General features: G+C 36.7%; 1 protein-coding gene across 14 annotated transcripts; it reads right to left on the reverse strand.

Moving 5' to 3' along the window:
* Window positions 1-1,357: 1,357 nt before the first annotated feature.
* Window positions 1,358-15,522, reverse strand: tcea3 (transcription elongation factor A (SII), 3). Of its 14 annotated transcripts, none has more exons than XM_053632745.1 (22): window positions 15,281-15,516; window positions 14,567-14,629; window positions 14,286-14,391; window positions 14,069-14,171; window positions 13,768-13,911; window positions 13,593-13,679; window positions 12,330-12,428; window positions 12,126-12,218; window positions 11,863-11,961; window positions 9,073-9,201; window positions 8,878-8,940; window positions 8,599-8,655; window positions 8,335-8,400; window positions 8,154-8,216; window positions 7,988-8,050; window positions 7,824-7,901; window positions 7,042-7,202; window positions 6,801-6,862; window positions 6,136-6,285; window positions 5,587-5,733; window positions 3,827-3,898; window positions 1,358-1,934 (listed from the first exon to the last, which is right to left on the reverse strand). In XM_053632745.1, exons 1-22 carry the CDS (start codon window positions 15,347-15,349, stop codon window positions 1,926-1,928), a joined length of 1,983 nt encoding a protein of 660 aa, XP_053488720.1. In that variant the 5' UTR covers window positions 15,350-15,516; the 3' UTR covers window positions 1,358-1,925. The 14 variants fall into 14 exon arrangements, with proteins under 14 accessions (XP_053488720.1, XP_053488711.1, XP_053488764.1 ...); XM_053632736.1 differs by having other exon boundaries at window positions 8,599-8,658; XM_053632789.1 differs by lacking the exon at window positions 11,863-11,961 and having other exon boundaries at window positions 8,599-8,658.
* Window positions 15,523-18,681: the final 3,159 nt, after the last annotated feature.

Below are 18,681 nucleotides of genomic sequence, written 5' to 3' on the forward strand. Positions count from 1 at the left end.
CTTTATGAATTGTGTTTATGGGAACAGCTGTGTAGTTGGTGAGGACATGGATTAACGGGAGTCTGTAGGAGGGTACTTTGAGGAGATGTGCAGAAAGGATGTACACCTGTATTTTATGTTCAATTCCTTATTTCTCTCCCTCGCTCTCGCTCTCAACAGTGAGATGAGTGTGTGTGGCCATGCGCTGAGCAGGATAAGTTGTGAGCAAACTGCACATTTCCAAGGTCTCGGAGTGGCTTGCTGCTGAGACGGTTTTATTTAATTTGAATTGTCCCTCAATATTTGAAATTAAGACCACACCCTTGGTCTGTGGCTAATTTAGCAGCTATAACAGCAGCTCTGACAACAGATCTGCATGTAATTAAAATGTAATTCTAATGTAATATTGTTGCTATAGTAACTGCTCATTCACATGGACTTGTATGGCAGACACTCCACATAAACTAAGACAAATAATAAATGGATTTAAAACTGTGCTGTTATCTAACATAGAAAAACATTGTTGATATGGTGAAGTTTTATGTTAGGAGACCTTATGGAAGAACACTCTGTTGTGTTTTTCCTTACTTATATATCTAAACTATTCTACTCTGTGATTACTTTGCTCTAAGCATTACAGGATACCATATTACTACAATGATGGTACATCTGATCTACATTTGTGTGTGTGTTTATTACCAACATGAAATCACCAATAAATGCAGATTTATTTTAATGTAATAGGAGCTCCCAGCCAAATACAACTGTAACTAGGTAGAGTTTTGAAAATGTGGAGCAACATTTTAGAGTATTAGCGTACAAGTGCAGTTATTAGACATTTTCACAGAAAAACTGAATCATGGTACAATTATTCAAGTGTAGCTTCTTCTTTTCTACGCAAAAAAAAATCTCCTGGGCTGTATTTGTGCCACGATCTCTGCAATCTAGCTAGATACATTCAATTAGCAATATTATTAAAAGCTAAAACAGAATTTTCTTCACAATGAAGGAAAATTATTAGGAAAGCATTCTTTAAGCAGTTTCTATATTTTTATTCTACTGTGGATAAACCCCAAATGCTGAGGTTCCAGTGATAAAAAGGATAATTCCACACTGGTTGTTTAGTTCAGAGAATAAGAACGAGCCAGAGAGCTTAGTACTTATTAAGTCTCAATATAGAGACAGGGGCATTATTAGCTCAGGCTTGCGTCTTTGGGTAGCCACGGGTGCAACGGATGTATTCCTCATGTGTGATTCTGCCTTTAGCTGAAGAAGAACAGATGTCTCCTGCCTTATGTTTATTCAACAAGTAATGTAACCTGAAGTGCTATTAAGCATGATACAATAAGTATTTATAGACCACAAAAATACCTTCAGCTTCAATATAAATACAACTTTATTTTCTATAGGCACCACTTAACATTATTACTGAAGTGTATATGAATTCAAACATCCTTGAAAGAAATGCTGATACTAATACTACTGCTTCACAATAATCAAATTCAGTTGTTATTTTTATTAGTTTTATTGTTATTATTTTATTAATTTATGTAGAGCTTTTCAGCTTTGTCGGTTCATTATTGCTCTAATATACAACAATGTACAGTATGGTTGTGATTATTACTCCAAGGAAAACACAATTAAAAAAAAAAATCTGTGTTAAGTGGATTTCCAACTTTTTTTTTAAGTTTAATTTTCACTCCAAATCATGCAGTTAATGTATGTGGTAGAAAAAAGTTTTTAAAAAAATTACTGACAAATATTAATTTTCTAAAATTATACAGCTTGCATTTTTCTATTGTATGGCATAGTTTGATTTTTAAATACTGTATTTAATTAAGCCATTAAAATTAATTTGGCTTTTTAAAATTGCAAACTACAGTATAATCTAAATTTAAAAAAAGAAGATCCCAAGTATTCACTGTAGATGAAGCTTTGAACAGGAATCAGCAAAACTGAAAAATATATAAATAATTATTCAACAACAGACATGGATAATCAGTAAACCAAACACTTTATATTTACAGTGTCCTCCACTAATATTGGCACCATTGATAAATATGTGCAAAGGTGGCTGTGAAAAATTGTCTATTGTTTAACCTTTTGATCTTTTGTTCAAAAATTTACAAAAAAAACTCTGCTCGCATGGATATCAAACAATTGCAAACACAACACAGGTTTATCAAAAAAATGATCTTTGTTAAATATAGGTGTGCAACAATTATTGGCACCCTTTTAGTTAATACTTTGTGCCATCTCCCTTTGCCAAGGTGCCAACAGCTCCAAGTCTTCTCCTATAATGCCTGATGAGGTTGGAGAGGTCGGAGGTAAGGGATCTGAGACCATTCCTCCATACAGTCCTCCATACAATCTCTCTAGATCCTTCAAATCTAGAGGTCCACACTGGTGGACTCTCCTCTTCAGTTCACCCCACAGGTTTTCTATGGCTTTCAAGTCAGGGGACTGGTATGGCCATGGCAGGACCTTGATTTTGTGGTCAGTAAACCATTGCTTGTGTTGATTTTGATGTATGTTTTGGATCATTGTCCTGCTGGAAGATCCAACCATGGCCCATTTTAAGCTTTCTGGCAGAGGCAGTCAGGTTTTCATTTACTATCTGTTGATATTTGATAGAGTCCATGACGCCATGTATCCTAACAAAATGTCCAGGTTCTCTGGAAGAAAAACAGCCCCAAAGCATTAAAGAGCCATCACCATATTTAACTGTGGACATGAGGTACCTTTCCACATTGCTACCTCTCTGTGTGCACCAAAACCACCGGTTTTATTGTGTTTATAGCCAAAAAAAAGCTCTAGTTTGGTTTTATCTGACCATAGAACCCGATCCCATTTTGAAGTTCCAGTAGTGTCTGGCAAACTGAAGATGCTCAAGTTGTTTTTGGATGAGAGTAGAGGCTTTTTTCTTGAAACTCTTCCAAACAACTTGTGGTGATGTAGGAGACTTCGGATTGTAGTTTTGGAGACTTTCTGACCCCACGACATAACTAACTTCTGCAATTCTCCAGCTTTGATCCTTGGAGATTTTTTGGCCACGCGAACTATCCTCTTCACTGCGCATTGAGATATATATTTTCAATGCTTGTGCTATTTTCTTATAGCCACTTCCCATTTTGTGAAGCTCAAGATCCTTTTGCCTCACATCACAGCTATATTCCTTGGTCTTACCCATTGTTATGAATGACTAAGGGAAGTGTCACCTCATATTTATACCCTTTTAAACAGGAAGTCATGGTGGAACAATTTCCTGTTCCTAGTCACCCAGGTGTACTAAAAAGAATGTAAAATATCAATGGGAATATACTACAAATGTTTTTTTTTCCATATGAATTCATGGGTGTGTCAATATTTGTTGCACACCTATATTTAATAAAGATATATTTTATCGACAAACCTGTGTTGTATTTGCAATTGTATGATATTCATGAGAGCAGAGTATTTCTGTGAATTTTTTAACAAAAGATCAAAATATTAAACAATAAAGACAATTTTCACAGTCTTCTTTGCTCATATCTACCAAGGGTGCCAATATTATTGGAATATAATGTATCAATAAATTGTACTGTTAAAATCAAATGATTAGTGGACTCAGGGAAAGGTGCAATAAAAGCAATGTGGCTGAAAATGGTAACATTAACAGGGTGTGATAAATGCAAAAATACCTTATTAAAGCTTATTTAATGAAAGCAATGTATTATTTAGCAAGATAAAGTGATATGTTGTAATAAGTTTTCAATTCATAATAATATATAACAAAAGTTAACTAGTGGAGGATAACATTTAAATATCATAAATATACCATGTTTGTATTTACACTAGAAGTCCTTACCTTCCAGCGGTTTCCACACTCATTGCACAGTACAAATGTGGTCATCGGTTCATCAGCACTCCGGGTTTGCACCTGTGTAATATCACATTTATATTGAAGATATGTTTTTACAGTGCTGTGAAAAAGTATTTGCAAGTATTTTCCTGATTTCTTCTGTTTTTGTGGAACTCAAAGAATAGGGTTTTTTTTAAGCAAAAAAAAAAGTTATCCAGGATGAAAAACTACTTGCTCCCTTAAATTTAAAATCTGGTTGTGTCACTTTTAGCAGAACTAGGATTTACTCTTATGTTTTGGATCACTGTCTTGCTGCATAATCCAGTTGCGCTTGAGTTTCAACTTATGGACTGAAGACCGGACATTCTCCTTTAGGATTTTCTGGTGGAGAGCAGAATTCATATTTCCCTCAATTATTGCAAGTTTCCCAGGCCCTGAAGCAGCAAAGCATCCCCACACCATCACACTTCCACCACCATGCATGACCATAGGTATGATGTTCGTTTTGTGTAATTCTGCATTTGGTTTATGCCAGATGTAACAGGACCCCTATCAGAGAACATTCTCCCAAAAGCTTTAAGGATCATTAATGTGTGTTTTGGCAAAATTCAGACGAGTCTTAATGTTCTTCTGGGTTAGCAGTGGTTTTCACCTCACCACTCTTCCATGGATAAAATTTTTACCCAGTGTCTTTCTGATAGTGGAGTCATGAACAGTTACCTTTATTGATGCAAGAGAGGCCTGTAGGTCTTTTGATGTTGTCCTTGGGCCTTTTGTGACTTGCTGGATGAGTTGTTGCTGTGCTCTTGGAGGAATTTTGGAAGGTCTGCCACATCTGGGGAGGTTCACTACTGTGCAGAGTTTTTCCATTTGGAGATAATGGCTCTCACTGTGGTTCTTTGGGGTCCCAGAGCTTTGAAATAGCTTTGTAACCCTTCCCAGGCTGATGTATTTCAATCACCTTCTTCCTCATAATTTCTGGAATTTCTTTCAATTTTGGCATAGTGTGTTACTGGGTAAGACCTTTTAACCAACTTCATGCTGTTGTAAAAGTTCTATTTAAGTGCTGATTTAATTGAACAGGTCTGGCAGTAATCAGGCCTGGTTGTCCAGCTGAACAGCATAGATTTCGGCAATTAGTAACTACTGGGACAAATACATTTTCACACAGGTCCAGTAGGTATTGGATAATTTTTTGCATCAATAAATAACATTATCATTTAAAAACTTTATTTTGTGTTTGCTCTGGTTGTTTTATCTTCGATTTTGTAGATTTTAGTATGACACAAAAACAGAAGAAATCGGGAAGGGGCAAATACTTTTTCACAGCACTGTACATTTACTTGAAATGCTTAGAGCAAGATCTAAGACATTTAGCAATTTCTACTACTTCACCACTAAGGTTGCAGGATATTTTGCTTCTCCAACCTACACTGACCCTGCTAGCTCACGAATATTTTTATTTATCCAAATTTCCTACAAGGTCTTTATTTCATTTCACTAAAGAAGACGTAATATTATACAGCAATTGATTGTTCTGTGTGTCAGAATTTTTTTTTTCTAGGCTTTCCAACAGCATCATTGTGTCAAAGCATAAAAGTGTGAGACATAGAATAAGAAACCCAAACCAAACTTTCTAAAACATTCAGCTTAACAATTGTTATTAAACTGTATGTTAAATTCTATAAATTTGATATAATATTGACCCTTATGTCTGAGGAAAATTTTAATTAAGCATTTTGTATTTTTGAAAAAGAACATAGTACCTGGTTGTATGTGCAGTTCTTTTTCCTGCATTTGCCACACTGCAGCAGGTCAGTAACTGTGCCTCCAGTCTTGGCCATCTGGTGCTCGCGGATGGCTTCCTGAGTCAGAATGTTCCTCAGCTGCTTCAGTTCATCACTGGCCATTTCCTACCTCACAGAGAACATTACAGAGCTGGTATAAAATGACTCTATAACTGCTACCAAGGCTGCCAGCACGTCATACATTTGAAAAGCACTACATAACTATGCTATGTATTTATAAGTGAGACATAATGCCTAAAGGGCATGTTGGCTACATTCCTGCTCCTAGCACATGCTCACAGGGCAAGATCACAAAAGGATATCAAAACTAAACATTAGTTCAAGTGTGTGGAGGGTTTTGATAAAGTATAGATAAAATATTGAAATACTGTCTGGATGGAGAACCTGCAGAATGAGTTTAAAATATCTGACCTAAGAAATGAACAACCAGGATCAAATATGTTTGCCATCAACACCTGATTGCACAAAGTACAATAATAATCCAATGCATAAATAATTCATACACACCTCCGCAGTCATGGTGGCTATGCGACTCAGGTCAATAGCTCCTCCCAGGACATTCTTGCGTAAATTCGGATTCTTTGGATCTTTCAGGTTGCTGATGCGGCTACGTACTCTGTTTTTATATTTCATATCTGTGGCTTTAATCTCCTGGTAGATATTTAAGGAGACAAGGTCAGTTAAGGAGAAATAAATGTTGTAAATCTCTCACTGAAGAGTCTTCACTTATGTAAGTGGAACAGCATGACAATAACGAACAATTCTGCAATTCTTCATTTCATATCCTGTCATCTCACTTTTGAATGATAGCGCCGCTGCATCTCTTTGTGTCGCATCACACTGTGGCCAACATTCTACAACACCACATAAATAGTTTACCAACTGATCATTACTCTCCTTAAAAGACATGCCAGCATCAATGAAAAGTAGCAAACCCATCAGTGTTATCCACTACAATGTCTGTTCAAATGTAAGGGATCTACTGAAATCTGTTCCTATAATCACTTTCTGGTAGAGTTGTCCATCTGGTGGTATACCGTGCACTAAGTCTCTTCACTGGATTACAAAACTAATAAATAAATATTAAAAAAAACCCAACAACATGATATAATAGGTATCTTTAAAATAGTTTACTTTAAAGATTACTGAGAATAATGTTCTTGTTTATAAAGGATATGATCCTCAATTTCAGCTCCCATGGCATCACAGTTTGCTCCATAATATTTGTAGTCATCTATAAAATAATAAATAAATAAATAAACAAGTGCGTAAATAAATAAATAAATAAATAAATAAATAAATAAATAAAGGATTGGGATCTTGCTTGATTATGAACTACTAAAATTCCTACTCATAAAATAGCTTAAGTGATCCTATATGGTTGTACATTTGGTGTTTTCTGTGGTTTACTACCATCTGTGCGTAGTGCGGCTGACAGCATTTCAATGCACTTGTCCCTGATGGAATCCCCAGTGAGCAGGTGAGGGGAGAGAGGACCACCAGCAGGGCTAAAGGAAGGGGACAAGGGGGTGGTGGGGGTGCTGGGTGTCTTCAGGGTCTCAGGTTTACTTTTACTGATCAGAGAGAGATAAAAATCAAGATGATACTGTACTAGATAATTGTTGTCTCTCATTTCCACTGATTCTGATATGCATCTAATACAATATTACTGTGAATATGAGTGTAATGACATCTGTGTGGAGCTGGGCCCCACAAACTATTTTCATCACTTGCCAAAATAGCTCTCTGGTGTATAAATGTCATATGAATCAGACACAGTGTATTTTCCAAACATAGCCCTAGCTGCTGGGAGCAATATCTGCCAATAAAAACCACCAAGTTGGACGTCTCTCTCCAGAACTTGTGTACTTTTTGGCTTCAAATCTCACTTCAGTCTAACCACATGCTGTGCAATTACTGTTATGTCTAATCTAGCACACTTGATTAAACTTATTGGCTAATTACCAAGTACATGATAAGCTCATTTCAGCAAGTTAGACTGTAAAACACAGAGCACGGAGACCTAGGACTAGCAACAGGAAGCACTGTGATTTTACCCAACACAAGCTTAACGGTCAGAATATCACCTTAAAATTGACTTTAAAAATGTAATATGTTGACCAAGACCAAAACCAATTAACATCACATGCTACACAAAACATGACAGAACGGAAGGGACTAGATAGAAACTGTACCGTCCATCATTACTGTCTGTGGACACCTTTCTCTGTATAGCTCCAGGGAGAGTCAACTTAGGGCCATGATATTCTTTCCTGGAAGACACAAGCAAACAATCTTGATCCATTAGATTTCTGTAAATTAGTAAGAAGTGTAGTGTAGGAGTGTGCGTAATTCTTGCCTTTCCTCCGAGAGTTTCTTAGACAGGGGTGAGCTTCCAGACTTTGAGTTAACAGAGTCCCTTCTGTGTGAAAAGTCTGTTTTATATTATCTGCCCTAAACAGTAATCCTTGCTCTAAAGATTAATAAGCTAGCAAACAAAAAATAGTTAGAGGCTAATACTGTACCTCGTAGGTTTGGCGTCACTTGACTGCTGTCTCTGGCCAGACTTAGAGTCAGTGGAGTCTTTTCTAAAAATAGAAATAAAAAAATGTAGTTTGCAATGGAAGCTTCTCCTCTATTTTAAAAATAAATACAGGTGTACTAGTTTAAACCTCATGTCACACTTGATGATGTATCTGGTCAAACCTTTCTTTCTTTGCATCGTTAATGGGCTTTTTCGGAGACTGCTGACTGAAATCTGAGGAATCCCTTCTGGAAAAACAATAAGAACCTATGAATACAATGAAAATTGAAAATGAACAACAAAAAAAAAAAAACTTCTCTGGCATAAACGGAGTAAATTGTTCTTACTATAACTACCCACTGGCTGCGGAACCACAGCCAAACTAATTCATGCACTGATACTGCCCTCTGTCTTTCATCCATACTGACACACATCTATGTTCCAACCTGTCTTTCTTCATGTCTGTAGACAGTCTTTTGGCTGGTTTACTGTCCCCCAGATCTCTGCTGACATGGGAGCATTATTTCAGCATTTTATATAAGAACCAACATTTATCTTTTCACCACATGCATTCTCTTTCCTGATAAATCTACATTTCTAGGTAGATCAAGTATTTCACATTTTTGTAATTAGTTCAACACACTGGACACATGCAGGATGAGAGAATCCAGCTTTTAGTTTTGGAGTACTATTGCGAAGACAAATCAAAGTTACTAGCTTCAGACCTGTGTTTCTTATGTTCAGATATCAGCTGCTGTGCATTTCGTTTTGGTGCTGGCATATCTTTTCTACATTTATTATGGGGAGAAATAAACCTATTGTGAGACAATCACTTAAAATATCTAAAAACAACAATCTGTTCAAATTAAACAAATATGGAACCTATCTGGTTTCCAGCATGCTAAAAGTCCAATCATAACCTTTCTTTGTCTTTGCTTTCTTTTTCTTTGTCTTTCTCCATGTCTAATGAAGGATGCTTTGTAAGAGTAGGGGGATGAAGATGGAGAGGCAGAGGAGGAAGAGGGGCATCAGGATTCACAGTCTCTTTCCTAATAACAACGACAATTAACTATTGATAAAAGCATAAATCACATGACACCACATATACTGCATATTCTTTTTCTAGCCATGCAAAATGGTTATGTAATTTAATTTTAGTAATCACAGTAAAATCACAACTTGCAAGCTATTTTTAGTATTGCACCAACTTCATCTTAAACTGAATGTATTGTTAGCAGCTAATTATTATTATTTATTTATTGGGCAGCGTTTCCATCATTTTCTCCCCAATTTGCTGTTTCAAATTCCCACCTATTAGCTAACAGCTAACTCTCCCCTATCACACAACAGCTGGGGAAGGTGAAGAAAACATGTTTCCTCTGAGACACATGAAGCCAGCTACCACATTTGTCAAACTGCTGAAAACACTCGGAGGAAACAGTTAATACAGGATTTCGCAGAGTTTGTTTTGTGATCATGATGGCCAAAAATGCTTACTTTTGCTGCGGCTGTTCTTCGAAATGGATGATGCAATTTGCGGAGCTTGTTGTGCTTTTTTGCGGAAAACTACATGAAACACTGTGAGGTTTGTTGGTAAATTAGACCTTTTAGCTGTACTCATGTTCGACGCATGTGAATTGAAGAGGGTTTTGGTTGAATGCCTCTGAATATTATTGAGTTTCCTTGATTTTCTTTAAATTGTGCGATTGAAAAATCACAAAATCCTGGAGGGACTGAGGAAAGTGCTATCTGCCCTTTCCACATACATAAGCTCACAGCTGCTACACATTTCCTAGTGTCACTATGATTGACAGGGGAGAGAGTGTATGCCATCCCTACCCCCAGAAAGCATGTCTAATTTTCTTCTCTTGACTCTCAGACTTGGATGGTTGTGGTATCATCAGGACTTTAACTCACAATCTCCCAAAGACTAGAGTGAACGCTTTGCTGTTGTGCAACTTGCCCAGAGACAATCTCTTTTGGGGGGCTTTGATCACATCCCAGTATATTAGTATATGCAATTATAAACTAATGAAGGACTGACTGTTTGATTTCCAGCCCAGTAAGGCAGCAAGACACATACACTGTAGAGAGTAGATTCCACTGTGAATGTCATATACAGTAAAACTGTTAGAAAACTGTTGTGGGTGGTGAAGAGTTCAATTGTAAACTGGTCATTACGGTTTTCTCGAACAATCCCAAATTTCACCACCAGAGGTCACCACTGCAAGAATATTGATGTGTTACCCTAGTTACTTACTGTATAATCAGTCTGTTACCCTAGTAACTAACAATTATACTGTTTTCCACTCTCTAAATACAATATTGTAGATTACTTGAGGACATTTTTTTCACAATTCAATTTGTGAAAGGTGTTCTGCAAATTAGTCTGTTTAACCTCAGGTTAGGTTCTGTCCAAACCAAGAAATAGACAGATTTATACTTTAGTACTTGACAGAGCAAATGTACTTGTTTTGCATTCAGTGCATTTATCAATTCCTACCCTTTCCTGGTCTGAGGATCCATGAGACGCCCTGTTACTATATGAAAAGGAGGGAGGAAGCTAACAGACAAGGGCTGCTGCCTCTATTTGCCTCCAACCAGCTATCTGACTTTAGAAAATGCAGTAAGACCAGATCATAAGATGAAAAGAATCTGCAGCTGCAGTTTTACAAGAAAGTTCTGCTTCCTGATACTTAAACAAATAAAATCAGATCTACCATCTAGTTATCACAATTCCCAGACTTTACAGTTTCCCTGCTAAAACCAGTTTAATCTGCCATGCAGATAAATGGAGCTTATGGTCCTCCTTCTTTGATTCTCTGACAGTCCAACTATTCTGTCTGAGCTTTCCTGGACTCCAGGTGCCAGGGTAAATAGACCTGGTTGTATGGGAGAGCTCCAGGGGGTGTCTTCAAGCTGCTCACTCATACAGGACGTCCACTGCGACCAAACAGATAAATCTGGGCCAAGGAATTGTGTCACAGCTGACTATGCAAGATTTTGCCACCATAGATCACTATTCCAGAATCATTTGTTGCCATTGTTAAAACTTTTTGTTCCATTGGCTTTATTAATTACTAAAACGGTCTAATAAGAAATGGATGAATGTTAGTAAAAATTTGAAGAAAAAAAAAAATACTGAAAATGCCAATGCCAACACTCTACTGTGCATGCTGTGTGTTTCTCAAGGGCATGAAAGAATAAACAGGATGTTATCAGCTAAAACCAAATCCTTGACCCCTTGGCACATAGCCAAGTCCAATTGTGCTATATTTGCCAGAGGAGTAGTGATATTTGTATTGCTGCATTTCTTTGGCATATAGTCTTTCATGTTTTAATACTTTCTACACTATTTAAACAATGAGAAATATATACCATCACTTATCCTACAATACTGGAGCATCTACAGTCTTCACCCAGTCTCCACAACAGGAACTTGTGGGAGTTCAATGTAGGAGTACATTTGCTTTACATACAGTAGTTGATGGTAGAAAAGCAGTTAGAAGCTTACATTCTCATGAAAAGACAGAGAATTGACAGATTCGATTATACAAAACATACTGTGCACTCAAATAAAGCAAGTGGAGGCAGATGCTATGTATCAGAAGGTTATTTTAAATTTCAGTCATGCCTTTGCGAGTTTTTCATGAGTTCACAATATCAAATAATTTCTAGAGTATAATTCACCATTCCAAACAAGCCCTGACCTCGGTTTCTTCATCTCTAAAAGGCATTGTTTCTGAGCAGGAGGATGTAGATGAAGAGGCAAAGGAGGAAGTGGGGCATTTTGATCTGGAGTCTTTTTTCTATGTGTAAAAATAAACAGTGTAATTCTGTTATTTGATACAGAGAAAAATCACAGTGTGCTATATATTTTGAAAATGAACGTAGACTTTTTTTTTCCAAGGCAGACCATTTTTCTTGACAGCAATGACATTATAATTAAGAGCATGCAGAACCACATTCTGACCTCTCTTTAGGAACCTCTGGACATGGCCTTTTATGAGAAGAGGAATGATGAGACTGAGAATGTTGAGAGGTCAAAGTTTCTGGTGTCACTCTCCTGAAAGTAATACATACAATTTCTAAAAATGAAGGCCTTATCTCATCTAGTCACTGTTTCTTAAACATGTTCTCATAGAGTTTTGTCACTGTTTATGCCAATGATGCTAACCTGTCTTTCTTCACTTCAGGTTGGTGTTTACGAATATGAGCAGGAAGAGAATGGTGAAGATGAAGATGAGGAGGACTCTTGGGATCGGGAGCCTCTCTCCTGTGTAATTAATTTTGTATTCAGCACCTCAAAAACACATGGCAGCAAAATGAGACAATAACTGAAGCAACAACTAGAAGACACGACATCAATTGCCATTAAGACTCAAAATACAATCATATACAGTATACAGCTTGCCTAGTAAGAAACGGCTCTTGACTGCTCACTTTTGTTTCTTCATATGCAAGCCTTAAAGTGTGTGAATGATGATAAGCAGGAAGCAACATAACATCAGGAGCATCTCCCTGAAACTTTTGCATACTATTAGCGCCTATCATTGTTCAGTTATATTATATTATATTACTGCATAATATGCTTTTAAGCAAATTACTAAAAATGAGCTAAGACTTTAAGTCAATAAACCCCAGAATGGGACTCATTTCTGAGACAATGTCTGCAGTGTGTATCTGATGCAGCAAGCCAAACAATACCTCTGTCTTGCATGTGGGTTTCCAAAAAAGATTTTAACATCTTTTTATTTCTTTATGTGAATTGATGCTTTGGATGAGCAGAATATGAATTAATGTAAGGAACGATATGGAAAAAAGATAGGGGAAAGTCTGAAGCACCACTCCTATATGATAGTGTTACCATTCATTTTGAAACCACTCACATAGTAAGAGAGCAAAATCAAGCTATAGTGCAGCACAAGGCTAAATGTCCACTGGAGTTAAACCAATACAAAGCAACATAAAACCTTTGTTGTGCTGCAGATAGCAAAGTTATCCAAACACAGAGCTCAATGTCCAGTGTCTGTATCTTGAAAAAAAGGCCTTATTATCTCCAGCCACACCACCTTTAGCCCTGTGGTACTCTACGCTGAAGAACCAAAGGGTGCAGGGGTATAATTATTCATACTACATTACATTCAAGATAGTTAGAACATATGTGAAACGAAAAATCTCACATAAACTAATGATTAGTTCTAAATCACACTAGATTAACTATGATGAAAACTTGATTTAATAAAAATAGGTCCGTTATTTACACAACTCAAACACATACAACAATTCAAAGCACACCACCAAAATGTGATGTGGTGTTGATCAACCACATATACTGTATATCCGCTTCAACTGTTCTGCATTTAATCATTATCATAATTGAAGAGAAACTGAATGTTAATGCCATGCACATCCTCTGAGAACACACACTAGCAGTAACCTGTCTTTCTTCACTTCCATAGATGAACACTTGGGAGGATGGAAGGGTGAACCAAAGGAGGATACACTTGAATCTATAGCGTTCATCCTAACCAAACAAAAGAACTCTTCAGCCATGTGACTCCATTTCATCACTGAATAAATCAGGAGATACACAAAAAAGGGTGAGCTCTCACCTCTCACTCTCCTTTGTGTGATTACTGATGTGTTTTTCCTTTTTGTGGTCACTTTCTTGTCTTTCTTTCTTAAAAACTGCCTCAGTTCTCTCTTTTCTGTGCTTATCAACAGGTTTCTTGGGAGTGTTTAAACTGGATTTTGGGCTGTCAAAACAAACAGGTTAGATTAGAATGTGCATTCATTTTCTTCATCTTCTTTTTCTTTAGTTTCAGTTCATGAAAGCCTGCATACAATATACATACTGTATGGTTTCACCTTCACTTAAACCGTGCAGATTTACTGCTTTCATGCCAGACTTACCTTGACTCTGTGTCTGGAGAGGGTCCACTGGGTGATTGTGTACTGGCCCCACTCCCATTTTTCATCTCATTTGGTCTTTCAGCCTTCTGGGAATGGCCAGATTCTACACAGGCAGTATTATTATTATTATTATTATTTTACTTCTATATATCACTTGCTAAATGATTTGGACATTTTAAAACACGGATTAAACAGTAGGCCATACCACCATAGCTACCTAATAGCCTCTTCCAGTTTTTGATAAGAATCTTCGCAAGGGAGACGACATCCTCATCTCTGCAGTGCTTTCTTATTCCATTGACAGACATTCCAATTCTTGTGTCCTGAAATAAAATGCACCATATACGAAATACAGGCTTTCAGTTAGAAATAATAACAGAATAAAAGAGCTTCCAAAGCATAACTAAATATAATCTTACATTACTATATTTATTTTCTGATTGTCATTGTTTCTGATATATAGCTTGGCTAATGTTGTTTTTCTGATATTAATCTTACCTGAAGCAACTTAAGAGTCATACTGAATTTTTGCAATTCTCTCAACAGGTCAAGAGCACCTTCCTGAAAGAAAGAAAAGAAAAGAAAATGACGAACCAGTGTTTTTACAACTGACGGTCAAAATGTTAATTACTTATCTCTATAAAAAAATTTTAAAAAAAGCTTAGTGGTTACTATTTAATCAGTTCATTCCTCCATCTTGTTGTTAGGGCTCAGTGACACGAATGAAGTGAGTAAACATTTATGCAGCACATTTGTGGAAAAAAAGGCGGGGGAAGAAAAGAAAAAGATAAAGAAAAAAAGGGCAAACACACGACACTGTCTACACGATCAGGAAACCTGCAGAAAGTTTTCAAAGACAAAATAATGTACTAGCAAACTCCTATAGTAATTTTAAGTTGTAGCCTACAATTCCACATTTGTTCATGCACGAGCAAGACACTGGCAGCAACAGCAACTGTACAGTCCTCTACAGGACACCTGTTCACATTTGTGTCCCAAAGCGCGGCCGCTCAAAGCACTACTATTCCATATTTTTACCATAAACTTCAAAGTGCGCATCTATTCAAAATAAACACAATGCACGAAGAATGGCCACCCAGGAAGCCCTTAAAATAAGATACACGTGGAAACTTTGAACATGAAAAAAAAAAACAACCACAAAACAAAACCAAGAACAACAACATGAAGCAGGCGTCCAAATAAATATCTCACCGTGTTATTCCTAGACACCATTTTGTCTAGCTTTTTCGCAATCCGTATCAGCTCCTCCTCTCGTGTCATTGTGTATGCATGAGTTATTCCTACAGTATAAAAGTATACATGAAGTCGATCAACTTTATAGCATGTGCAAATAATACAAATACAAAATGCGATTAATGTTAGAAGTTGGACTCGGAGCTTGTTCCTGTAGTGTCCCGCTCAGCCAAGGGGCGGGTCTGTGCAGCACGAGCCTCTAAGCCAAATGCCATGGACACATGACAACTGCCAGGAATAGAAAGAAGGTCGGACACAAGCTTACTACCGATATTGAATGCAAATGATTAATTTTAAGGGGGGAAAATATATACAGAGAGAGTATTATTAAAGCTCTCTGAAGTACAGTTTCCTTCGTCCTGCAAAATCCCCAGTGCAGAATGAACACCTCAGGTGTTTACTCAAACAAACACTTGATAGTAATACAACTGTGCATTTCGTTGAATTATTTCATTTTGTTTCTGATCTTCTGAGTTTGAAGTTTCATGTCCTGAACGCTTGTGAAACTGAACACCAGCGATCTATCCCAAACTAATCACACTAGTGAAGTTGTAGTGTCCTGTTAAAAATAGGAGAGTTGGAGCACAGCTGAACGTTTCATAAATCGCCCAGCAGACGGCAGCGTGGTGTCAAATATCATCCTATAGTGTTCTGCAAGACTAAAGTAGGACTTTGGCTCTCATATCTCAATCTCATATCTCAAATAACTAACATCAGTCAAACTTAGATATCATAACTCCTGACTGTGCTGCATAAATGTATAGAGCACAGTACATTTATGTATTTCATTGTCATGATGGAGTTTTAGGTTTTGAACGCAGCTTGTGCATTGAGGTGCATTAAAATAAATTCTCAATACTCAAGGGCCGCACAGGGGTTTAGTGGTTAGTATGTTTGCCTCACACCTCCAGGGTTGGGGGTTTGATTCCCGCCGCTGCCCTGTGTGTGCTGCGTTTACATGTTCTCCCCATGCTGTGGGGGTTTCGTCCGGGTACTCCGGTTTCCTCCCCAAGACATGTATGGTAGGCTGATTGGCATGTCCAAAGTGTCTGTAGTGTATGAATGGGTGTGTGAATGTGTATGTGATTTTGCCCTGCGATGGATTTTCACCCTGTCCAGGGTGTACCCCGCCTTGTGCATGATGCTCCCTGGGATAGGCTCCAGGTTCCCCACAACCCTGTAGGATAAGGTATAGAAAATGGAGGAAGGATGGATGATTTTCTCATCCATATATATCTTATGAAAAAAGTAGACTATACAAACAACACTTATTTAAGGAACATTTCACTTGACTAGAAATTAAGATCTAATTTAGAAATTCAATTTATTCGATTCAGGTCTAGTTATTAAATTTTGCATTATTATCAAATTGCTAAATTGAGGAATAATTTAGATACTGTAAAATCTACACTACTAATCGGCATGCTTATGACATTCACACTTGAGGAAAAATAACATATAATACACTTCCCTTTGCCCTTTCTTTAGTGATTCAAGGTGTCTTATTTTTTTCTCTCAGTACTTATACACATGTAAAATAATCAGAATCCCAGGTTTTGCTTTGAAATCTAAAAATTCACTTTACGTGACTTTACATACAGTAGTTAGATATACATCAGCCCTGGTATACATGATTTTCATGTGACACATTAACAATTTGGTGCGTTCAAACTAGTTTCATATTTAATAGTTGTATTTGAATATTTTAATATTATTATTTAACATTGCAAGGATATATATATATATATATATATATATATATATATATATATATATATAGGTCATATTGACATATTTAGTATCAAATGATTTACATCATAATTGTGACACAGTGAAATCAATTCACACCCCAGAGGCTGGCATAGTCCTGGGATCATATAGAGCTGGCAGAAACTAAGACTAGGAACAGTTCTCAGTTCCAAACACAGTGGAAAATTTGTACTTTAACAAAATTGTTGAGATTTCTGAATTAGTCCTATAGATAGGACGCATTGGTGTCTTCAAACCATTCCTTATCCAAAGGGAGGCGCTATTGAGCTATTTTAAAGATAAAGCATCAAGGGATGCATATATTTTTAAATAATAATAATAATAATAATAATAATAATAATAATAATAATAATTAATAAATAAATAAATAAATCTGAGAAAAATTCTATGTAAGTCTACTTCTACTTCTATTAGGTGTTTGGACATAATATTATTTGTGAAATTTTTAGTTCAAGCTTTAAGTCGTGAATTTAGTAGGAGGTATTTTGTTTTCCTTGTTACAGTTCATGAACCAGAAAGAAACCACAAATGAAACTAAATACTAACTCGACTGGATCCATTATATGCTCTGACAATAAGATTCACATGAAAGCACGGTTGAAATTTAAAAGCCAGTATCAGTTTTTGAACAGTTCTTAAAAGTATTTTTACTTTCTTGAATATTATATGAAACAAATTTTCATATTCTTTCCTTATTCAGATAAATGAAGTCCAAACATCAGATGTTTTATGGAAAGAAGTTCCAAGAAACCACTGCAATGACTTCAGTGGTCTCACTCATTAAAACACTTTCTCCACTGTATATCATCCTACATCCTCAGCATTTCTACATTACTGCTTTCACCCTAAATACCCTCTTTGCAGAGTTTCTCCACTTGCATCACTTGCAGCTCCAACTATATAAATGTCTCAACATGCATTTTAAAAATTGCTGAATTACAGTAGGTTTTAAGTTTTGAGAAACAGATCTATCATTACCCATTGGGAGCACACCACATCAATCAGCAGCTCCAACCAGCTCTTGACAGCAGGAGACAGACCAGTAAAACTTGCCCAATATGTCTGGTTTTCTAAGCCACAGAATACAGAGTTAAGTTTGGTTTTCATTTTGATGACCTCCCACTAAATATTTTATGGCAAGATAATGATTTTAAGAGTTTCCTGCACCTAAGTACAGTTTGTTGTTTGAAACCTGCGGTGTTTCCCCCAATTACAGACCAAAGACGTCATTTCAAGCAGTTGCAGTATTAAAATAGCATCTGACCAGAAAATGAATGATTTCACTTTTATTTTAGGCACCATGTGTCTCTAATAAAATACTAAAAATAAGATTGCCATGGCATGCATGTCAGCTATTAGTTTATGAATCATAGACTAATGGAGTTTAGACAACACATTTGGGTAGTGCGATACTGCTGGAAGTGACATTTGCAGAGAATGAGGCCACCCATGAAGCATTACACAGATCCAAATGACAACTTCCCCAACAGTATACCTAAAAGCCACCATACTATGGTGTACATTGATTTATAATGATATATACATCTGTACACATGCAGGAATACCTTGACCTTACATGTGTAAATTGT

Source organism: Ictalurus furcatus, chromosome 1 (genome assembly GCF_023375685.1).
Source record: "Ictalurus furcatus strain D&B chromosome 1, Billie_1.0, whole genome shotgun sequence".
Lineage (NCBI taxonomy): Eukaryota > Metazoa > Chordata > Actinopteri > Siluriformes > Ictaluridae > Ictalurus > Ictalurus furcatus.

Bases quoted from the DNA above. Each gene is read 5' to 3' on its own strand.
- tcea3 (XM_053632736.1), bottom strand. From the start codon at position 15,349: ATGACACGAGAGGAGGAGCTGATACGGATTGCGAAAAAGCTAGACAAA. The intron at 8,941-9,072 runs GTTATGATTGGA...TAATAAATGTAG, and splicing joins GAAAGCAAAGACAAAGAAAG to AAAAGATATGCCAGCACCAA. The intron at 8,217-8,334 runs GTTTGACCAGAT...TTCTATTTTTAG, and splicing joins AACGATGCAAAGAAAGAAAG to AAAAGACTCCACTGACTCTA.